This window comes from Malurus melanocephalus, unplaced genomic scaffold, assembly GCF_030028575.1.
Source record: "Malurus melanocephalus ecotype Western Australia unplaced genomic scaffold, MMel_1.1 scaffold_175, whole genome shotgun sequence".
Taxonomy (NCBI): Eukaryota; Metazoa; Chordata; class Aves; order Passeriformes; family Maluridae; genus Malurus; species Malurus melanocephalus.
In genome coordinates this window covers 1,400,476-1,423,674 of record NW_026623407.1, presented here as the reverse complement: position 1 = coordinate 1,423,674, position 23,199 = coordinate 1,400,476, and the positions used below count along the sequence as shown (strand labels likewise).

Genomic DNA, 23,199 nt, shown 5'->3' with positions numbered 1-23,199 from the left:
TTTGCAATTCATTTGTTCAGCTGAGACAAGATCCACGGATTTGAGAGTCTGRGAGGCCCCACTTCACACACATGTAAATGGATTTATGAGAGAAAGACCCTAATCCCTTGCTAACATGCACAATCTCTGGATTGAAGCATCTGATCGCTGCATCCACCTAATGTGCTTAAGTCAGCTGCTCATCCCTGTCAAATGCTTGGGAAAGAAGTTATCTGGACCGTGCAGCTGGTTCGTTCCTTTTGTGGGATAATGAAGGCTGGGAAAGGTGAGTATTCCCAGGAAAATCTAGGCAATACACATTTCATGAAGAAGACAGAAACCAGAGATGGCTGCACTGGGTGTGACTGGGAGAGAGTTAATTTTCTTCATGGCAGCTCCTAGGGTGCTGTGGTTTAGATTTGACCCAAGTACCGTACTGAGGCCACCTCTTTCTCCCTGTGCCYCCTGCCATGAAGAGTTTGGGGTCTGGGGGTGGGCTACAGGCTGGGGGACACGCAGGGCAGGGGGAGATTCCACACCATGAAACATCATCCTGCTCAGCAAGRCAAAGGAAAACCATTCTTCTGTCTGACTGAGAAATATAGGGTTAATCTGAGAGGGAACATGTCCTCCCTTCAGGAATGCTATTTGTGAATCTCTTCAGTCTGGGAGTGAAGGAAAGGGCATCTGTGAGAAAGAAAATATTTTCATTTGTGAGCTATTAAAGGAAGTATTGTACAGACCAAGTAAATACAATTAGAACTGTGCTGATAAAGTTATTAGTGATGCCCATCTGCTTTCCAGGTCTGAATCTAAAAGCCAGCAAGTSCAGCAGCTGATGAAAAATCACTTCTTAATCTTGATCAGTGGYCTCCCTTAGAAATCAATTTCCTTTTCTTTTTTGAATTAGATTAAAAGGATAATTAATAGCACTGATTGCATTCCTATTCTAAATTTAGTTAACACTTGCCCCGTGTAACAACGCCCCCCCAGCCACAAAAAGCTGCAGGGAAGCATTTCAGATCGCAGCCCCGATGTCCTGTTGGCATTTCACTCTCACAGTGCCCACAACACCATAACGTGGTAACAACAAGCCTGTTTCCTGTGATGCTGCTCCACAGGCACACAGCAAATTCGCTGTGGGATTTGTTTTTCCCCTGAGGACTTTGCTTAGGTCAGCTAATTAATTGCACTCAGTACCCCAAGGCAGCCAACAGTTGATAAGGAGAGATAAGSGAGGACAGAAAACTGCTGTGAGAAAAAAACCAAAACCAAACCAACAACAATCCAAGCATTTAAAAGACTGTAAAAGCGGTCAAGCAACAGGCTTGTGAAGCTCACTGTGCCTCCTCCCTGAGTTAGTTTTCCAAAGGCATGGCATGTTTAGTCTCAGCACTGATAGCGTTTCATTTCTGGACAAGGTGCACCCTGTCCTCARTAGCTGTGCCGCATCCCCCAGGACACAGCAGATAGCTTCCTGCTGAGATCACACGTGCACACAGTTTAAATAAAGCTCCAAGATGCTTTTAAATAGCTCTGTTGGAATAGGGTGGGAGGAATCTGGATATGGAGGGAAAGAAAAAAAAGGGAAGGTGGCGAAATTCCCAATCTGGAAAAGAAATGCAACAGCGAGACTTTTACTCGTTCTGAGATGTTTAATAGTCTACACTTACTATAGTTATTYCAGTGTATTTAGGTTGGGCTGGTTTACACTGAGGCAAAGCTGGAGAGGCACAGAGCTGTGATTATTCACACCAGCTGCCTGTGTGTGTTAATTCATTTTGTGAAGTCCCTGACAAACAATTTTGTTGAAGATTTAGGTGCAAGCAGCAGCGTCACAAACACAAGTGACATCAGGTGAAGCAGACAAAGCAAGGCTGTCATGGCAGGAAGGATCTCCTCCCTTTTTGGGCTTACCCAGAGCCCTGGCAAGGCAATGCTGGAGCTTTGGGTTCCCATAGAGCATGCACACCCAGAGAAAAAGGGTTTGCTGCCGAGCACAAATTGCAACAAACAGGTCCTCTTTAGGCCCCTGAGCAGAATCACAGTTATCATGTTCATCTGGGAAGGGTTTAACTGCTTGGAATGAGTTACCCACGCAAAAGGCCAGCAGTGAGCTTGAAAGCACAGCTGAAATTGCTCCTATTAATGTCAAAGGCATGCTGTGAAAAGTGTTCTGTGCAAGACAAATAACACAAGTGAATGAAGTTATCCCGTCTTGGTTACAGAGAGCCGGGAAATAGCGATTGCTTTATTTTTACAAATAGCTATACTTTTATTAGTATTGATTGTCCTGTGAGACACTCTGCTGCTTTCAGAAGAGCACATCCTCGCTSCTCACAGCCTACTCAGAGGGGCCTGTGAGAAATGTACAGCATGTGATAAATGCACAACTTCCCTGAAACRTGACCTTGATATCTGCAACCATCTTTGTGCTGAGGAGCCACCAAGAATTCGTTCACTCTGAGCACACTCCTGGTGTTACATCTATTTATATTAATATCTCTGCATATTTTTTCTGACAAAAGGAGCATTGTACAAGTACTGRGTGTTTTGTTCTTGCAAAAAGAATCCTTTACTCTGTGTTCTTTCCCATGGGCAACTTGTCAAGGCAAATAAGGTTCTGGAAAACGCYCACAGTCCCACCAGATGGGAGGCTTTTTAGGTATTGTCTTGAGAACTTTCTTCCCCTCCTTTGATTCAGTGCAAGAATAGCCATCGTACTCACAGACAGCCAGTCACTCAGGCTCTTCCTGTCCCAAGAATGTGTCAAAAAAAGATCTTACTTCACAGCAGGGAGAGAACAGTGGTTTTTTCATCGTCTGAGGTCGGACCAGAAAGGTGACAAGTGCTCTTTGTGTGTAGTGTTTCTACCTCTAAGGCTTTGGGACTTTGTGTGTTGGCAGGTCTGCCACATATGATGCTATTTTTATTGACTGAGACACATCCTCCAGGGACAAAATCCCTTAAGCTCTGGGTTGGATGCCTTAGGAAAGGTAAAAGAGAAAAAGGAAGCTTTGCTGCAAAACTTCTTGCTGAAGAATCACTGTGTATCAAAACYTCATGTAACTTACTCTGTCACTTTATCTTGATAAATTCATTAAAACCAGCTAAATTCATTAGAAGCTGCTTTTTATCTTTCTCATCCATATCTTCCGAGGCRCTATACCTGTGCTGCTGCCTCATCTTTTCAGAGAGATACGGCATTATCCTAAGAGAAAACCAAAGCCAAGCAGAATATTTTTCTAATAATGACTATTCATGTAATTACAGATTCATTTCAAAAAGCAGACCCTGATAGCACAGGGACACAGCTGAAATATCCCAGAATATCAGTGAAATAAAAAGAAAGACACTCACTGTTACATTCCCTAATTAGCACGCTGTCTAATAAGTWACAGAGTCCCCATCAAATATTTGGATTAATCTGGATACATGCAAAGGCTTGTTTGAAATTGTAATGAGATAGGAGATACACCCGATCAGTCAGAAACTGTTTAAGAAACAACATTTAGGGACTCGACTGCACTCCTGTTTCCTCTGTACCTRAATGTAAGCTTTGCAAAAGGCAATATTCTCTCTGCTACTAATAGGTGCTGTATTTCCAAAGAGCAGTGTCAAACACAACTAATTTAACGGGAATTCTTGGGAAAACGGCATCTCTGGAAGGAGGGAGTGGAGAGGGAAACTCACCTTCTCTGCTGTTCCCAGGGCACCAGCCAGAYCTGTGCTAACACAACTGTCCTGAAACACAGAAATGTCCTGGGACTGTCTGTGCCACATSCTCCTGCTTCTCCCCACCGTGGAAAGTGGAAAATTGACCTCTGTTTACATACTGGAGCATACATTTAAATAGGCGTGCTTTAAAATAACGCTAAAAGTGACAAAGGGGAACAATCCCCAGCTTTGGTCACTCCCGAATCACTAGAAAGGGAAATCCCCTTGAGATTTATGTGAGCAACAATTCTGTAATTGTAAAGAGCTCCGAGTTCTCACACTTCAATGCATTTTGCACATTTTTGTTCAAGTCCCGTAAATGCTCCTGTTTGCTGCCATTGCTCACCACACATCCCACACCACTGCTTCTCTTCCCAGTCACAGAGCTCCCATCTCAAAACTTTTCTCAGCTCATCTCTTGGAGATTGTTGATGGAAACAATCGCAGRGRTATCAGCTGCAGGTGCCTGGRCTYTTCCAATATTGTCCTGCACTCTCCTGAGAGGATCTCYTCTCCCTCACAGTTTTTCTCTGTTATTGAGGTCTCCTCCCCATACACATACCCAATTTGATAGGGAATGAAAAAGCAACGAATTTGCCTTACTTCTCCTTGTACAAAAACAAATAAATAATTACATTTCCCTATTATTTTTTTGCAGTGGCAAGAATTACCTTGCCACTGTAAAAAGCTGAATTTATCTATCTACCTTCCTTTAGCCATGGATTTATTTTCACATATTAAAATGATGTTCCTGACTAAATATAGCACGGCAACCAGTGAACCACTATTCTTGAAAATACTCACTGTGCTATTTTCTTTCAGGCTGACAGGTCTCTTCTCAGTAATACACAGGACACAGCCTGCACTGCTGTCAAGCATGGATCTTTATTGCATTTGAAAGTGARTATTATTGTTTCAGAAAGAGGCCACCTTGACCACAGTGGCGACTGAAGTGCTGGGTTGTGTTCAGAATAAAGATGTGCTTCGTGCTTTCACCTTCAGMGCGCTTCTCAAACATGAACCCTCTGTGGAGCACTTAAAAATAATAAACATACATGGTCCTGCTAAAAAGGGAGTCAGAAGAATGAAAGAGAGACGGGAGAAACTTGACCTGCTCATGGCACAGCTGCAGATTATGGAAGACCTCTAAGAAAGAGCTGAGCAGCTATGCCTGGGAAAATATACTCTTTGCAACAGCTAATCTCAGAGAAGAATGAGACTTCTGACCCCCCCACCAAATCATCTTTCTGGAGCTGACTGTGTCACCAGCTCTCTAAATGACTGTGAGAGCCATCTCCTTGCATAAAACTGGGTTAAATAAGGCACGTAGATGTGGCACTTGCTGATACGATTTAGTGTTTCCAGCACCTATTTCATTGTGCAGAACTGGCTCCAGAAGACACTACCAAAAATAAATGTGACAAGAACACTTCAGCATTATTTAATAATAAAGATATTAAAAGAATGTTTCAGCTCACCACAAGTTCTTTTCCTAGATATTKCCCATCCATTTTGATAATCTCTGTAAAATCAGACAAACTGAACTGCCACTGCAAAGTCCCAAGCTGTTCCTTACTCTTCTCCCAGACTCCCTTTGGGAGATGGGCAATAAGGCAAATTGATGCTCACAATGCCCTAAACGCTTAAGGGTTTTGTGTCACTTGTTTGCTGCACTCTTCTTCTAAAATTTTCCTCTCCCTTCTCTGCAGTATAAACAGAGGGTGCAGTTCTGATGCCCTCCATCTCAAAAWGAGGATTTGAGGATTGGGAAAGTTAAAGAGGAGGGCATTAATGTTAATCAAAGATATAATATAGCTTTGGTAAGAGGAATAAGTGATTTGATTTTAACTTTTCAGCATGGAAAGCTTTAAGAGATGCTAGAGGCCCAGAAAAACCCTGGAGAGAGTGGGCAAGATCTGATGCTTCAACACAAATTCCAGACAACCCTTGGGCTGGAATTACTTGGTGGCTGGAGGAGTAGAGTGTTAACSCATCTCAAACTCTGGCCCAGTTCCTAAGCTGCCCTAAGCAGCTCCAGAGAATCCCTACTGTGCACAGGGCACTCGATTCCCTGACAGCCACAGCTCACATTGCAGGAAGAGAGCAGGCAAAGGCTCTCCTTTTTTCTTCCTGCAGAAGAAAAAGTTCCCATAATCTGCCTTTGCAGGGCTGTAACCCTGCCTGGAGCCCTGGGGGCGAGGAAGGGAATTGTGGACACTGGGAATAGCATGGCATTAGCTGAAGCTGAAGGGGCAAATTTGAGCTGCTGACCCCTTGCAGAAGATCCTTTCCAGGCTATAAAACATCTCTGCCAAGGTTTGGGGCAAGATCACATTGTAAACAAGTTGTGGGGATTTTCTTTCTCACAATGTCTGAACAACTGTGGTCTTGCTTAAATGCTGGTTGTAGCAAGCATCCCATCAATAATCTACCTGTGGCTCTSCAGTCAAAACAAAGATTTCTTCCCAATGCACTGCACAAGGCATTTCTAACCTACAGAGAAAYATTCAGCAACACTGGCTCCATCCTTCTGTGCCCATATTGATTCTGAAGTAAAGCACCATGCTTTCCAAACCCGACCACGGCTTCAGAGGATATTACTCTATATTACCTTGTGCCTGTTTCCTTCATGACAATATCARGGCTTATGCTTTGCCTGATTGATTCCAGCTGATATTTCTGACATACTGCAAAAGAGATTGCAGGCTTTAGACCGTGAGGATGACCAAGCAGACCTCAGGATAAATTAGGAGCTGACTTTGAGTTTTTTTGCTGTAGAAAGARTACATTACAGCAGCCAGCACTGAAAGGCGCACTAGACAAATCCCTGCATGAGGACACACAGAGAGCTTTTAGCCAGCCAAAGAATTTTGAAGTTAAATAATTGTGTTAAAGTGAGGGCAAGAAGGCCCAATTGCATCACTAACAAAATGCACTGACAGTAAACAAAATACCACTAAGTCACTAAATGCTGATCTTTGCCCAAAAACTTAATGCCAGCTTGGTACTGAAAAGTTGATCTCCTTAAGGCTCCACTTTTAATCTCTTACAATAAGGGCTTCATTTGATTTATCTAAATTTGAATAAAGGCATTTATTTTTAGAGGTCTATGAACCAACCCTTAGACAAACCTGTGCTTCCTAGAAAGCACAGAGAAAAGATTTCCWTTGCTGGCCCTTAATTCAGGAACATGGTGAGTCCCATTAACTCCAAGATGGCAAGATGAGTTCATTTAAGCAAACACTTTTTTTTTTTTGTCTAGCATAAAGGCAGTGCTTTGATTCAAGACAATGGAGAACAATACACAGTGGGCCACCATCAGAACAAAACCTGCATGAAAAAGAATCAGGTAAACTTTTCTCAGTCCAYCTCATATATTAGAAAAAGGAATCTAAACCCCCCTGCTTGCACTGGAGGTGTGAAACAAAATGCCTTTTTTTCCTCAGAGAGAAACAGAGGACAAAAAAACTGAAACACAGAACAGAACTCAGCTTGAAAACAGAGTGAAAATAAATCAGCAGTGAATGGATTAGCTTCAGATCAGACTGCCTGGAGCAGCCTGATCTGGAACTGCAGAGCACTCAGGGCTGGTGTTTTTTAAATTAGTTTTAATAAATAGAATCAATAGCTCAAATTATGAAGAAGAACAAAAGCACAGATCAAATCGATCAACGCTGTAGCTTATCATTATAAGCCAAGGGGTGTCTTCTCTTGTCTGAATGTGATAAGATGGCTAAAGAATCCACTTGCAGCTTTTCAGTATCTCTCCCAGAACAGCTGTACACAGAGCTGGATACTGGAAATACTCCTGGTTATCCAAACACAAACACAGACTCCCTTTCCAATTCCCCAGAAGGAAAAAAAATCCTCCAAAAATAATAAATAAAACCCAAAAAAATCATGTTTTTCCCCCTGAAGATAAATTCAGGAATTTACAGGGAGGATAGAACTAARTAGATAAACAAGCATGAAGTAGCCWGCATTATATATGGGATTTAATGCTCAGGTGAAGACATKCTTGGTCAGATCAATGTAAAAGTCTCTTTCCACAGAGTAGGTTAGGAAAGGGTGTTGGAGAACACTCAGAAGTTCTCTCTAACCCCAGTGGTCAGCCAAGGATTATCCACTGGAGGGAACAAGGGAGGTGCCATTCACTTGAGTGAGGTTTTTGGCAGCGGAGGGGACAGGTGCACACAGGCACCTCATTGCACCCTTTATGCTTTGTGTTTGATTTGTTGGATTCCTTTTTCCCAAAGGGACTTTGCTTCAGGGCAGCTGCACTGTCTGACTAAAGAGAGGCCTGSTCCCTGAGGAGCTCCCCTTTCACCACAGGGGTTTAATCCCAAACACCAGCACCAGCTCTGAAGAACCAAAGACCCTCAACACCCCCCAGCCCCTTCTTTTTTTCCCCACCAATAAATATTTTTTTTAAAAAATTAGGCCAAGTACAAACTACCARTCCTGAATTTATTTTATCAAACACAGTAAAACTGAAGAGGTCTATGATGCACCATGGGAYCCCTAGAGGTGTGAGAACAATGCAAGGTGCTGATAACCTCTGCTAACTTCCATTCATCCTCAGGGTTAAAAGCTGGCATCAATTATGTGGGTTTTGTGCAGTCTTTTTCATTGTTGAGGTTGAATTATAGATAGACAGAAGAGGAACAGTAATCTTGTAATAACAAAATATACACCAAGTGTGCCTCTGAAAGTCATTCACATGCTCCAGTGATGAGCGTGGTTTACACTTCCATCTTGCTWATAAATATTCAGAGACTTTACAGTCTTCAAGGACATAATATTGAACATCTGACAGAAAATTCAGTGCAGATCCATAAGCATTATTTATTACATTTCGATTGGAAGTAGATTCCTTAACGTTTTATAGCAAGCAGTGCCTCTGCCAGAAGACACAGAACTGTCCTGGGCAAAGCACTCAGTGGTTAACTTCAGGTCCAACAAAATAAACAAAACACCAATTATGATTCAAGCGTAGTGTAATTTATTTTCTATTCAGTGAGGGAGAATTGATTTTCCCAGCAGTGTCACTTACACTGTAATGATCAYTGCACGTAAGACAACTTAAGAAAATGATGGAAAAACAAATCAGATGGGCTGCAGATCATTGGCTTATCTTGACTGCTCACCTTGAAGGGAGAGTTAGGGAAGCATAAGATACAGTACTGGATGTCAGGGTGCTTGAAAGCCCTGCTCTCCTTCCACCTCCTTGATGCTTCATATTAAAATTAAAAAAAAACCAAACAACCCAAACTAGCATTTCCAGCAGGGATGAAACAGCACACCTTGCCAATCTGAGGATGTCTGCAAAATTAAAAACAATGCTAACTTGCTGAGACAGAAGGTAATTCAAGGGGTATGAATTATATTAGGGCTTGGCATTTCCTAATGCTTTCATTTTACTGTAAACATCCATTCATGAGAAAAATGTGAGAAAAAYATTGCCACGACCCCTTGGCTCCTGTCAGCTGACACTTCAGTGCTGGTGGCCAAGTGCTGAAGCAATGCAGTAAAACACTGGGCCCAGAATTAAGGCACAATCTRACAGAAATCAATAATTCTTCTTCCACTGATTTTTCAATATGTGTTGGGCAGACTTTTCATTGCATGCAGCAGGCTCAATAATGGGAACAGAGGGTAACCAATCAGTGGTGCAGCGATAATCTCTTCGTGCTGAGATGGAATTGTCCCAATCAGAGTTTGTAACAAAAAAATGAGTTGGCCTCACATTCTTCTCTGGCGACATCCACAATCAGCCGGCGTGCCATACATTAAGTACTGCACAGCTTATCTAGCTGATAGAATTTGCTGCAGGAGGCTTGGTTAACCATGTTTGGCTTAGCTTAAGGGCAAGCAAAAGTGACAGTCAGCATCAACCACCGAACCTGAAATGTCCCTGCAACGTTTCACACTTACCCTTCCGGAACGGATACATTTTCCCTCAGATTTATTTCAAAGGCCTGTATCGATACTTTATTCTAATTGCAGCTTCCTTGCAGAATCTCCTGTCTTTTTGCTCTGTTTTACATGGTAAAAAGTCTTTTGAGTTTCAAAGACAAGTTGGCCTTGCAAAAAAATGTGAGAATGCATGAATTTTGGGTCTGATTACTTTATCAAGAAAATGTGCCGCTGATTTCTACCCCTTGACCTGCTGGGTTAGATTCAGTGCTTGTTATTTCAGCCCTTTTGATTATTTCACCTCAGTAGCCAACCTTTTATTTTTTTTTTAATTTAATGTGACATCCATATCTATTCTTGCAAATAGATTGTTCAAAGAGCAGGTATTATAGCAGCCATTCTCTCTCTCACTTTCTCAGATTAAGGAAGGCTTTTGGCAATGAGAAAATGAACACTTGCTCTGAGTTTGACARTTGTAAAGGATGTTTCTTTTCCAGAGCTTTGTTTATAAGGCTACAGTGTTTAAAAGGATATTCTCTGCTCCTTTTGGACTCCCTCTCCAGACCCTTCCCCAGCTCCATTCCCTTCTCTGGAGCCTGYCCAGACCCCTCTGCACAGCCTCCTGCCCTCCAGCCGATCAACACTGCCCCCAGCTTGGTGTCACCTGTGATCCAGGGTGCCCTYSATCCCCTCATGCAGATCATCCATAAAGAWTGAACAGGACYGGCCCCAAAACTGAGCCCTGGTGGACACCACAGTGACCAGACACGTGCTGGATGTGACACCATTCACTGCCACTCCCTGGGTCCAGCCATTCAGCCAGCTCTTGACCCAGCCACGAGTGCACCTGACCAAGCCATGAGCTGCAGCTTTTGCAGAAGAATGCTGTGGGAGACAATATTAAAGGTAGATTAAATCCACAGGCTTTCCCTCATCCACTAGGCAGGCCACCTGGTCATAAAAGATCAGGCTGGTCAGCAGGACTTGCCCTGTCCTAAAGCCCTGCTGACTGGGCTGATCCCGTAGTTATCCTGCATGTTCTCACACTCCAGGCAATCTGTTCCATAACCTTCCCTGGCACTGAGGGCTGCAGCTCCCTGGATCCTCCTCCTGGCCCTTCTTGTGGATGGGGGTCACACCATCCAAGCTCCAGCTGTCTGGGACTTCCCTGGTTAACCAGGACTGATGGCAAATGATGGACAGTGAGCCCTCCCTCAGTGCCTTTGGGGAATCCCATCTGGTCCCATAGATTTGTGATTTTCTAAGCAGCTCAGCACATCACTAATTACTTCCTCCTGGACTACAGGGGGTCTGTTTTCTCTCCCCACTGTCTACCAGCTCAGGGTTGTCCTGAGGAAAGATTGTCTTAATGTTGAAGAGGCAAAAAGAAATCGAGAATCTCAGCCTCTTCCTCATCCTATGTAGCATGCACTGAAAATACAGAAAGCCACAACCAAAATATTTTCTGCCTTTGTGTATGCTTTTTGATTTTCCTATCTTGTTCACTCAAGGGTAATCTGCCAAGGCACACAGATGTTTTAGCTGATTATCCCCTATCTGGATAAGTAGCCTCTCAGTGAGTATTGCTTTTTCAGCACCAAGATAGCAGCGAATGATTAGTGATTGGTTTGACACCGCTTTCTTTCTGGAGAGTATTTTCCATCTCTGCTTCTTCAATAAGATCAGCAAGGGCAAAGACCATTCAGGTGGCCATGCCAGCTCAGCACAGCTTGGGAGCAGGCTCTCAGGCAGCCTGGTAGAGAAAGCATGGGCAGCAGCTTCTATTAGGCAGCTGCTGAAATACAGATACTGAGGTGGGAAAAAGACTTTCCAGAGGGAAGAACTCAAAGGCATGGAAACTCCTACACTGATGCTATATGTGATGTTGAAGGTGAGATTTAGGCCTCCAAGTAGTCTGGGTGCACCTTTTTCCTTCTTTGGACCATTTTTAGACAAGCAGGGAGCATCTTATTGAAGCTTAAGGTGTCTGGAGCTTTTGGGCTCCAAGTACTGAGCACCAACCTGAATCACCTGAGTTCAGACCGATGAAACCCGGAGTGTTGCAGTGCAATGCAGGCTGCAGCCCAAAGCTGTTCATAACAGGATGTGAAAGAACACCAGCATGGAGTGTTTTACAGAAATCTGTAAACTCCTTCACACAATGGACAGTGTAAAGATGTACCCTAGCTGTCAAGACTGGCTAATAAAAACAGCAGAGTGCCACCCCACCAGATCAGAGGTTAAGGAGCGTTCCGAGGAATGCAGAAAACTCCAAGCAGACGCAAGCAGGAGCAGCCGAGGTGCCCCTTGCCTCACTGCCTGCTGGAGCTGATAAYCACCACYGTGTGCTCGGCCTGGAGGACRCTCCAGAGATGAATCCACACCTGSAGCCAAGGCCGGCTCCTGGCAGCCYGACACCCAAAAAAGGAAATTCTCTCAAAGCCTTGAACAAAGACCCAGTCTCCTGATTCCCAGCGCCGCCGGAGYGCCTCTTCCAGACACACAAACAAAYCARCAAAGCCTGAGCTGGTGCTGGTCACAGCCCTGGGGCCACAGAACTGTCCCCACCAGGCCAGGGAATCAGGGCATCCAAGCATTGCTCAGTGGGAACTTCATGGCTGCATGTCCAGCCTGGACAGCACTCTGTAAAGCTCTGGATGGACATGCTCCAATTTCTAGGGTGAASTGCTCAAAAACCAAGGTGATTTCTGTGCTCAGCCACAGTGACATAGCACAGCAATAACATGAAGAGAAATRAAGTCAAAGCAATATTGTCTATGAATACTGTAAATATATATTGAAAAATTCCATACATGCAACACTCAAGTATTTGTGAAGGTCGTTAGCTAAGGAGAAATATGAAGAGAGCAATTAAACTCATAAAAGGGTRAAAACCTTCCAATTAGTGCTCCATAGGCAGCCCTACTGACCATAACAGAGCCAACAGTTAGCCATAATTGAAACACTCAGAAAAATCTCCACCTCAGCTGTCTTTAAATTACTGACTGTAACACTGCTGTGAAATGCTTCTCTTCTAATATAGTGACAGAAACTGAAACAAGAAAAGCACAGAAATAAAGAAAGTGGAAAAGATGACGATGCAGATGTACCATGTCAATAAAAATGCAATTGAGGCAAAAACCCGGCAATTTTATGCCTCACTTGACATTAAAAAATAGTAGAATTACAACTTTCGCTGTTGAGAAATAGTTATTAGAAAGAAATACAAATATGCAAGAGGCAAATTTTTTTTGTTTGCTATTTGGAAGAAAAAATGCATTGCCATAAGAGTCCAGTCTGGTAAATAAGGTGGGGCTAAGCCACTGCTTTAAAACCTGTACTCTCGGGATATTGCTTGTCTCTTGCAACCTGCAGCTTTGCTGTTACTGTAATGGATAAAATTACATTTACATACTTACCAGRAATGTTGTGAAATCTGCTAATGTTTATAGAAAACTTTGTGAGCCCTAAAACAGCCTTACCAATTCCATGCGGCCCATTAAAACAATTAAAATCTCCCATAATAAAATAAAACAAACTTTTTTTTAAAATCTATTTCAATTGCACTTTCCACACCCCTTTTATTTTTCCCCACCTGGCTTCCTGTCTGCTGCAATAGCACAAAGCCCTGAATCTGCAAATGTGTGCAGACGGGCAGCTCTGCACCCGTGAGTTGTCCCACTGGGGAGCTGCTCGGGCAGGCAATCAGGATGTGTAGAAATGCCTGCAGAATCAGACCCCAGATTTTCTTGTAGGGTATTCCCTCACAGGGGCCACTAATGCTGATTTCAAAGGACTGCAGAATGAGATCTGGGCTGTGTCTGCCATGGCAACAATATACTGCAGATAGGAAATTACGGCTCGTGGGATTCGGATGCAGCGAGTATTTCCCCAAACCAGCAATTCCACCCAGAGAAGGCTGCTCTGCCAAGGCATTTCTTGGTTTGCTGTCATTTTCTGACACAGCCTGTACTTCTTTTATGACTCTTCACTTGCCAAAAGTGAAAGGCAGAAAATTCCATAGTAGCTCTGTTGGCCAAAGGAAACTCTGGGGGCAAGACAGGTTTTTTAAGCATCAACCTGCTGTCTTTCCATCACAGGGAGGGGTTTATAGCCCCTCTRCTTGTACCTTGCTTGGTCAGAAATTTATGTGTGTCTGAAAATATCCTTACTGGCAGACTGGACTCCAAGGAAAGACTCTTCAGAATTGATTGCTTCCCAGTAGCTATCAAGAAGGAAAAAATGGATTTGGCTGATCCTTGCTCCTTGTTTTTAAAGCTGTGGAGAGACAGGAGATGGCAGAGAAAGCAGCACAGAGGCAGAGAAAGCTTTCCTGTCTCAGTGAGTGTCTGTGGCTCTCACAGGCACGAATGTTTCCCACCAAATGGGACTCCCTTTTACAAAGGGTCTGGCCCTCAAAAATGCCTCTTGGGCTACTAAAGACAACACCCTAAATTATTTAAACCATGTGATGGTGCCGGTGAGGAAAGAACTCAAAGCTGACCCTGAAGGTAAGCACTGAAATCCAGACCTCTCAATGCCAAGGGAAGGCAGGAGTTACACCARGGATCGTTTCTAGGCACAAGACATGGCACAGAATATGAAACCAAAGGTTTTCAAAGGTGAGCAAAGAAAACCATCATCATTCTTAGCCTGACTATGTGACAGTCCTCTTCAGTGAAGAAAACCAGCCTCAAATAACTACGTATCACTTCCTCCCATCCCATGCTCCTGGTTTGGGGAAAAAGGGACAGGGAAGATGTCTTTATAAGTATCCCATGGTATCCCAAAATTTTATGTTTCAAATGTAAATACAAGACACCAGAAACTCTCCTGAGAAAACAAGTATCACTTTCTTTTCCAGTCTTCACACTGTCCATCCAGGTCTTTATTGCATGCTAATATTTAAAATTTAGAAAATTCCAAACTTCTGATCTTCATTTGAAAGTATATTCCCTTCTTGCTCCACTGTCAAATAGAAGATGAATCAAACACTGAAAAMTTGGAAGTTTTCCCCGGTGCATGTTTGTGCACACAGTGTTTTTGGAAAACCACTGAAGATTCACAGATTCCTGGCTAATAAATATTTACAAATTAATTCCAATTAACTGGCTGTGTTTGGACAAGGATTCATATCAGAATGTACATCCTTGTGTATGTGGATATGGGGAAACTTTATGTCAACAGGACTATTCTCAGAATCATGCTCCATAGACACTCACAAAACAGAATTTCCAGGCAAATAGGTTAAAATGCTGACTAGTAATAGCATTCTTGAGAAGATAAGAGAGGGGCAGAGCTGAAAGCTTCAGYCTGCAGCTCACCCAGTGGGTATATGCTGAAAATGGAGGGTGTCCTGTCTATAGCAAGCTCTGAGTGTGTTACATTTAAGGATCCAGCATTATTGAGTCAGCCCAGGCAAGGAGGGAGGCTCAGTAAGCTCAAGACACTTATGAAAAACAAGGATTCGTTCARCTGGGCTGGGTTGGAGGCTGTTTTTCTTTCACTCAGACACATATCTCCCTSTGCATGGAATAACAGTCTGTAAATTCTCCTCCAGCTACCCAGGAGCAAATCCTTCTAGGTGGCTTGATAAGGTAATGGGAGATAAGAAACATCCAAAGCATCCACACCTTCCAGGCTGAGCTCCTGAAAGACTTAAGGATAGTTGGAGGAAAACACTGAGCAAAAGTAAACAAATCACAAGCTTTCATAACCCTAGACCCTCAAGATCAAAGAAATTATACCTGAGTAAAAGGCAGAAATTGGGCTCCTTATTAAAGTGTGTGCGAGACAATTAGAAGAAATAATTTCTATACTCCTGCATGACATCCAYGCTTGACTCTGACCTATAATTTGAAAAAAAGCTTCATTTTAATGACTTAAATTTTACTGCTAATAAGAGCAGCCCAATCAAACTACAGGSAAAGCATGTGAAATAATTTACAGGTTTTGCCTGAAAAGGTCAAGGTCTTAGACAAAGAAAAGTGACTTTTCCTACCACAGTGCTTGCCCCTCACTGTGTAAAACTAATAGACTGCTATGAAAAATAATACCTGTCTTTTGTGCCCAAACTATCTTGTTTACTGAACACACAAACACACACACAAACACTTATTCCCAATCAACTGCTGCCAAAATGAACAACACGTGGCTGAGAGAGGTCCCCACTGCCAGACAGTGGAAATCAACTGAGTTCTTTCCCCTGAAGTTAATGAGGCTACGACAATTTAAATTAACTATGAACATACCCCAATTATCTCTTAACTTGCCTGCACAAGGACTGGGGAAAGTTAAGCAGAAMTAGCTAAAATGCCATCAGGAGAGAAGAGAGGCATGTTGAACTCTGCATGGATTTCCTTAGTTCCTCAGCTGGGTGCCTCACAGGTTTGTTTATTTTTCTCTGGCAGATAACTGTGCTGGGCTCTGCAGGACCCCCTCCTGCACACAAACTGCTGGCAGATGGAACAGATCTCCCTTCAGGATGATGTCYTTACTTAGCATCTCTCCTCTGGGCAGCTCTTTTCCTGTTTCTGTGGCATTCCTCACGCACTCTCTTCTTTCCCCCTTGTTAAACTCTCACATGAACAGTGTTTCCAGTGGAATGTCAGCCTGAAGAGACCCCCTCAGCATCTTCAAGGGGAACCCTGGAGGTGCAGAGCAGACTTTCTCCCGCTGGTTTATCAGGGGACTCATTTAATGTGTGATACTCTTCCAGAGGACCGTGATTTGCAGCTTTTAAAGACGCCTCCCACTGGGGATCTCTTCTCCAGAAATCATCTCAGAAACGTATCTGGGATTATCAAGTATTTGAGCAGCTTTTTAAAATTTTTATTTCTTATTTAAGTGGCGTGTCCTGGGATATTGAGGGGGATAATAAGCTTTATTCTTCAAGACTGCAATGCTGATATGAATCTGCTAAGGGTCTGATCCAGAAAACAATTAACTCAAATTCCCAAGCTGCCATTTCTAAACCTGAGCGAGGAGCTGAAAGAAAAATTGCATGGACAACGAAGGGAATGGCACAGGAACTGTCCTGATTTGGCAGCTCTTGAGGTACAGCAGCTTGTCCCCCGCTGGGTCAGAGCAGGACTGGTGTACACACACATCCCCCTTCCTGCATCCCTCTCTGGATAAACACCCTGAGCTCCCCATGTGAGGGATGGGAAGGCAGCTCACTGAGGCTGRGACAGAGCCACATAAGCACTTTAATGTCACTCAGACTGGTGAAAGCAGCTCCCYAGAGCTCCGAGTGCGCTCTGCTTTCCCAGCTAGCAGCAGTCATCTCTGAGTGATGCTCAGCAGGATTCCCTGCGCCGAAGTGTCTGCATGGGATGAGAGATGGAGTTAATACATTGTAATATCAGACRCGAGAAGGCAACAAAGTCTGGAACGCAGTGTTGTACTTGTGCGGAGTGAGAACTGATGAGTTGTGAGAAACTGTCGAAAGGGGAGTAAATGAAGCCAGGAAACCATCCATACTGTTGGAGTGTTTAGCCTAACATCCCGCCCAGAGCAAAGGAAATTAAATGCTGCAGAACACCAGTGAGTTCAGGAGTCCTCAAATCTGTTCAGTGATTCATGTTCTCGTTGGAGAAGAGAAAGATAGACCTCCATCCTACTTTGCAATGTGCCCTATGCTTACCAGCTTCTCCATTTTTACCACATTTTAGTTCAAAACTCCTAATGGCAGATCTGGCTAGGGCTTTCCTTTCCTGCTGTGCCTCAGCACTGACTTTGGTATTTACAGCTTGCAGCTCATGAATAACATTACTGTCAATCCCTCCCAGGGTTTAACTCCATCTGTGATTTGAATGGGGAGACACRCGAGATGAGGACACCACATCAGAGACAAGAAAATATAACACCTACAAATGACTGGTTTAATCTTCCAAACACTTTAGGAAAACATTTATTATTGTCTCATTCAGTAGGCACGTTTTGATTCTTTGTAGGAACTCAACCAGAACATATCTAAAAYGTCTAAGAGAGAGGTTTTATTTTAGGACATGGAGCTCACCAGCCCACGAACCCATTTTGCCTGCTATCAGATTGTGGGGATGTGGCACAGGCTGGTTTCTGTGTGTTTGTGACAGAGACTGCTGGAAAAAATGTAATTTATACTTTGAGGAAATCTCTCTGTAGCTGACCCCAGGGCAGGGCATCAGCCTGGTACCCCCCCAATGCTGCAAGGAAACAAAATCCAGTCTTGGCTCTCACACTTTCCCCACAACAAGCTCTGTGATTTAGCAAGTCATTAAATTTTAAGGGAATGCATTTTAATTCCAAACATGCATGATATATATGTGTGTGTCTGTACAGACAGCTATCTCCAGACTTGGCCACACCCCTCTCTTACCCACATCAAGCTGCAGCCCCTGTAAATCAGGGGAAAGCCAAGTGCATGGGTTCATTTATGGCATCAGGAGTRAGCCACAGAGCACTGCACTGCAAAGCAGCTCCCATTGTGTGCAGCATAATTCCTTGTGCTCAAAAGCTCCTGAAGCTTCACAAACTGAGTGTTTCTCTAGAGATAGATATATTTGGTTATTTACAGCAGCTGAAGATCTGTTTTGCAGAGTTAATTATCCTTTTGTGTAATTTTCTTAGGTTTCTTTTTCTTCCTCTCTTATGATCTGCCCATTTCTTTTTATCCTCCCAATTAAAATGTTAAATACACAACCCAGCCTAAGCCTTGGACCACTGCACTGATTGCAGACAGCAACAGCAGCTCTGTAGCTTTCTGTTTCAAAGTAGGAACTGATCATAAATTCAGGAAAGAAGAATGTAACCCTAACAGATGCAAAGCTGGTTTGAATTAAAAACTAAAACAATTATAAAGGCCTCAGCCAGCATGGAATATGTTCTCAATATGCTCTGCTGTGAAAACATCCTCATTGCATTCTGAAAATATGTGGGTTTATTGATTAACTGTATGATTAACCACCACAACACAGGGAGTTCAATGCTTCCCGGGTCTCCATTTTCTTAGTTTACTTTATTCTCTCCACACCTTGCCTCTCTTAGGGTAAGATCAGTTCCTCACTATAAACACCCAAGCAAGACGTCTAGCTGTTTGCARGTTTCAGTGTAATCTCAACTCTAAGTGTGAAAGAATAAAAAAAAAATCCTAATTGCCCTGTCAGTAACTGTTGCAGCTACAACTCACATCATTTGCAGCTTCGGTGGCTGGGAAGAGCATCTGACACTCCCCACATAACACAGGACTYGCTATTTCTAGGCAGCTGATGTTTTAGTGCTCAGACATCTCCTCAGCCTTGACTYGATAGTCTAAAGTAAATATCCCTGAGCAATTGTACAAAAACACCTATGCAGAGAGCAAGTAAAAAACCCTGCTGTTTATAGCTTGCAGATGCTGGGGAGAAAACACTCCATATAACATCCCTCTAAACTGCTGTGACAATGGCTRAACTGCCTCACAGAATCATGGAGGCATTGTGGCTGGAAAAGAACTCCAAGATAATTGAGTTCCACCCCTAAGCCAGCACCACCATGGTCACCACCAAAGTGTCCCCAGGCACCACATCCACAACACCTACAGGGATGGGGATTCCACCATTTCCCTGGTCAGCCTATTCCAATGATGATGACCCCCTTTCAGGGCAGAAATTTTGCCTAATATTGAATCTAAACTCCCCCTGGCACAACTTAAGGCCATTTCCTGTCATCCTGTTACTCGGTGCTATTTAAATGTTACTGCTTAAAGTAATTTGTTAAATGGTMAGAAAGATCCCTTCTGAGAATGTTATTTTTGTCTGCATCACTACCTCAAAGCAAGACCTCAAATGAATAAATGAAATCCTGGTGAATATTGATGATGGATTATAAAACTCAATGCTGGATTTTAAGACTGGAGCAGATCTTCAAGGAGCAAGCAGCCTCCAGCTCTTACTGCATCACTTCTTCCCCTGTGCCCCCGAGGAAATCAACAGTTAACACTTTGACATAGGTGAACCCACATTTCCCACCTGAATTTTTGGCCTCTGGTTTCTAATGGATTGACTCCAAAGCTTGTAAGTAAGAGCCCGCTCTTTGGCATTTTGGTATCTACAAAAAAAAACCCAAAACAAAACAAAAAAACCCACAAAAACAAACAAACAAACAAACAAAAACCACAAAAAAACCCACAAATTCTTCTATGCAGGCAAAGATTATGGAACAAAACAGCTAATTAACCACAGTCTCCCCTGCAAACAATCAGATTGTGCCTGCTGCAGTGTGTGCAAATCTGCAAAAAGCAACGTACAAACCAAGCTGTAGCTACGCCTCTCATGAGATTTTGGCCAGTGAGTGAAAAAGTAGATGTGGCAGAAAGAAGAGTGATGAAAGCCCAGGGATTCTGATCCCTGCTCTGCTCCTGCAAGGTAAGCACACAACAAAATCACTCAGCCTGAGAGGCCACCAGCCTTCCCTTTGCAGCACCCCTGCTCRAGCAGATGCTGATCAAACCCCTGTCTCATGTGCCACTGCAGAGCTCGTGGAGTGGCTCTCCCTCTTGGGTAAACACCACAAAGAAACAACCCTCAAATACTGAAAAATAACAATAAGAAAGCCAGCAATGGCAGAGATGCTGGTCAGTGAGGGCCCTGGTTTTGTCTTTATCCTGAGTTTTCCTACCAGGTGTCAGAGCTGGCTGCCCCATGCCACTGTCCCACCCTCAGACACAACTGCAATGAAACAGAAACAGCAATGGGAGAAGCACCTGAGAATTACCAGGCTCCTGCTCTCACTCTAAAGCTTTCACCAGAATGTTATTAAATGTTTTAAAGGCACGAGGGAAGGGCTCTAGGACAACTTGGGAAAGTTATGACCATGTAAGGGGAGGTGAAGAGCTCTAAGTGTACTGAAGAAACCYCTCTCCTTTATATTAAATGAAACCAGACTGCATCCAGCACTCCCAGAATGAGCTCTTTAGTGGAAAAAGTGCCTTGCAGGGGCTGCACTCAGCAAAAAAAATCTCTGCTTGTGTCCTGTGCAGAGCTCCCAGACTCCGTGGCCCCCTGTGCTCAAGCGCCACACTGATCAAAATCCCCTTTCCACTCRCTGAGACTTTTGGAGGAAACATTAAGCAAGCTTTTCCTGTTAGCCGGAGTGCACCTGCAGTGTCATGGGGAGCACTGGAACCTGCTTTAGTCACCCGAATCACCCCACTGGGCACCCAGTGGAGAATGCAGACCAAAGCACTTTCCTGGAGCTCCCCTCTGATCCTGAAGCAAACATCTCAGGTTTATCTGTCATTTTACAGCTCTTCAGCTAACGTACCTGCCTTTAGTAATGCCAAGGTTTGGTGTTTTCAAAGCAACTCTGGGTAGTTTTCAAATTTTTAAGACGTRCTGAAATCAGTCCCAGGGCTATACTGGTGGATTGGGGCCTGAAKAACTTCATGAGGAACTAAAAGCTGGTTTATTTTGTGAGAGAAAAGGTGAGAAGAGAGTCGAGTCGAGAGATTCTAACTCCAGTATTTGTACAGCACTGGCAGAAGAAAGGATTTATTTGCTGTTTTCAGTCAGGCTAATGTGTTCTGTCTGTTTCAGAGAACAATACTCCTGCTAAGAACCCACAAATTAGCAACCTCAACAATGTCTCCAGAAGTTAACGAGGASAGAACAAATCCCATTTTACTAACAGGTGCTTTTCAGCGATACTCTACTTCTTTGCAGAAATAATTAAAAAATGCTTTTGCTTAATCCCTAGAAGGCAGACCTTAACTGTGTAATCTAAAGAAACAATCAAAGCAAAATTAAACAAAATTAGCCATATACGCCTGGAGCACAGTTCACTCAGGATTTAGGTGACCTAAATCACAGATGGATTAGTTTTTCCTCTAGTTGYGAGAATGATTTAAACTTTTACTGACCTTTTGTGGTTAATTCAGACATTTCTCTTAAGTTTTCACTGCAGTCTGTTTAGTCAGTGAGCATAACTCCTCCTTCTGAACAAAACCAAAGWGCTGCCCTAGGAAAACTGTGGCATAACCGTGGATATACTGTGGTGTGTAAAAAAATAGATTGCTATAGGAGTATATTTTTCTAACTAGTGCCATATAATTCTTCRTTGTATCCTCCCTTCCAACTTGCCACTCAACTTATTAACCAAGGCCTTATCCMGGACTACTCCTTTTGGTTTTGCTTTAGGCTGTAACAAAGCTRGATGTGGGGGTGTTGGCACAGGGTGATATAATTTGATTTAAAAACACTGGAATGAAAACAAATGCAACTTGCAGTTACACACTTGCCATTGCGCAAGCTCCTTCACTCGCCTGTGCCACTGACACACAAAACAGCTGTCACTCACTATTGCTTGTATTACTTTTATGAAAAAAAAGTAATGAGAAGCTTTAAGATAGAGAAACCATTCCCCTCTCGTAACTCAGTACGGGATCTTCACGTTGTTCACTCTCTCCAGCCACAGCTTCTCCTCTGGTGGAGGAGGATCCTCTCCGAATGTTTATCAGAGTCCTCACTGCAATGCCTTTGTGGTTTCAAAGGGAAAACATTAAGTCGCTTCTTGGCAAACAAGCACAAACCTTTGGAAAGCTCCTGCAGTACAAACAAACACTCATCATCGAGTAGTTTGGGGCAGATAAGTTGCTCTGCGCGCTCCCACAACGCTAAAGCGAGCTGTAGAGAAAGCTCAGACCTCACGCTTCTAATTACTGTCACAGCACCAAGGATGCTGGTTTCAAATTTAGTCTGCAATTGCATTAGAACGTGCAAGATCCTTTTCCTTAACAGAGATCTGAAAAGGAGCACGATCAGAGAAGTGGAGTTTCCAGGTGTGATTAAGCATTGGAGGAAAGGGTGAGCTCCGCAAGCAGCTGGCACGGAGTGTCCCCAGTGTGTCCCCACCACCCTGACCCCTGGCTTGCCAAGGGGCACYCTCTTGGGAGAGCCAGCATGGTTTGGTTTGCCCTCCCCAGCGCTCCCCATTTACACTTACAGTTCGGTGGCGTTGTGAGGGATGTCCCGGGGCGGCTGCAGCCCCCGGCTCTCCTGGCACAGGAACACCCGGCCCAGGCAGCGGCAGGCGCGGTGCCCGCAGCCCGGGCAGCACAGGCAGCACAGGCAGCTCGCCAGCAGCACCAGCAGCCAGCCCGGGGCTCCAGGCATCGCTGCTGTCCCACCCTGCCCGGCTCCTTTATCTCCAGCAGCGCACAGACCTCCCAGGACAGGTCCCGGCACTGAGGATCCGCCCCAAGAGCCGGGACAAACCATGTGGCTCTTAGGGGATGGCTTCCCGGCGAGTTTCACTGCGTGACCCCAGATTCCTGATGGGCTTGGAGTAGGGATAGCGATCAGCAATGCTGACTTTTCATTACACAACTATTTTGTGCTTCCAGTGGTGTTGAAATCATGGGGCCCAGCTGTACTAACCAGGGCTGTGCTCATGCTCTGGGAAAAGGGTCTTCCTTCTCAGCTACACTGCTTTGCATGTCTTGTTTGCTGACACCAAGGGACAGCGAAGCATTTTACATTCTGCACCCCAGACGCTTTTGTCCCTGAAGCAGAAGCACTCTATTCATGGCAGAATTTATGCTCCCATTCATGGATCCAAGAGCCCCTGCTT

The 23,199-nt window shown here is 43.9% G+C and overlaps 1 protein-coding gene across 1 annotated transcript in view; it reads right to left on the bottom strand.

Moving 5' to 3' along the window:
- FSHR (follicle stimulating hormone receptor) overlaps positions 1-22,847 on the bottom strand; it is a 75,970-nt gene extending 53,123 nt beyond the window's left edge. Inside the window, exon 1 of the mRNA XM_057372639.1 lies at positions 22,573-22,847. Within this exon, the coding sequence (XP_057228622.1) occupies positions 22,573-22,847 (275 nt within the window). The remainder of the gene's footprint in view (positions 1-22,572) is intronic.
- Positions 22,848-23,199: the final 352 nt, after the last annotated feature.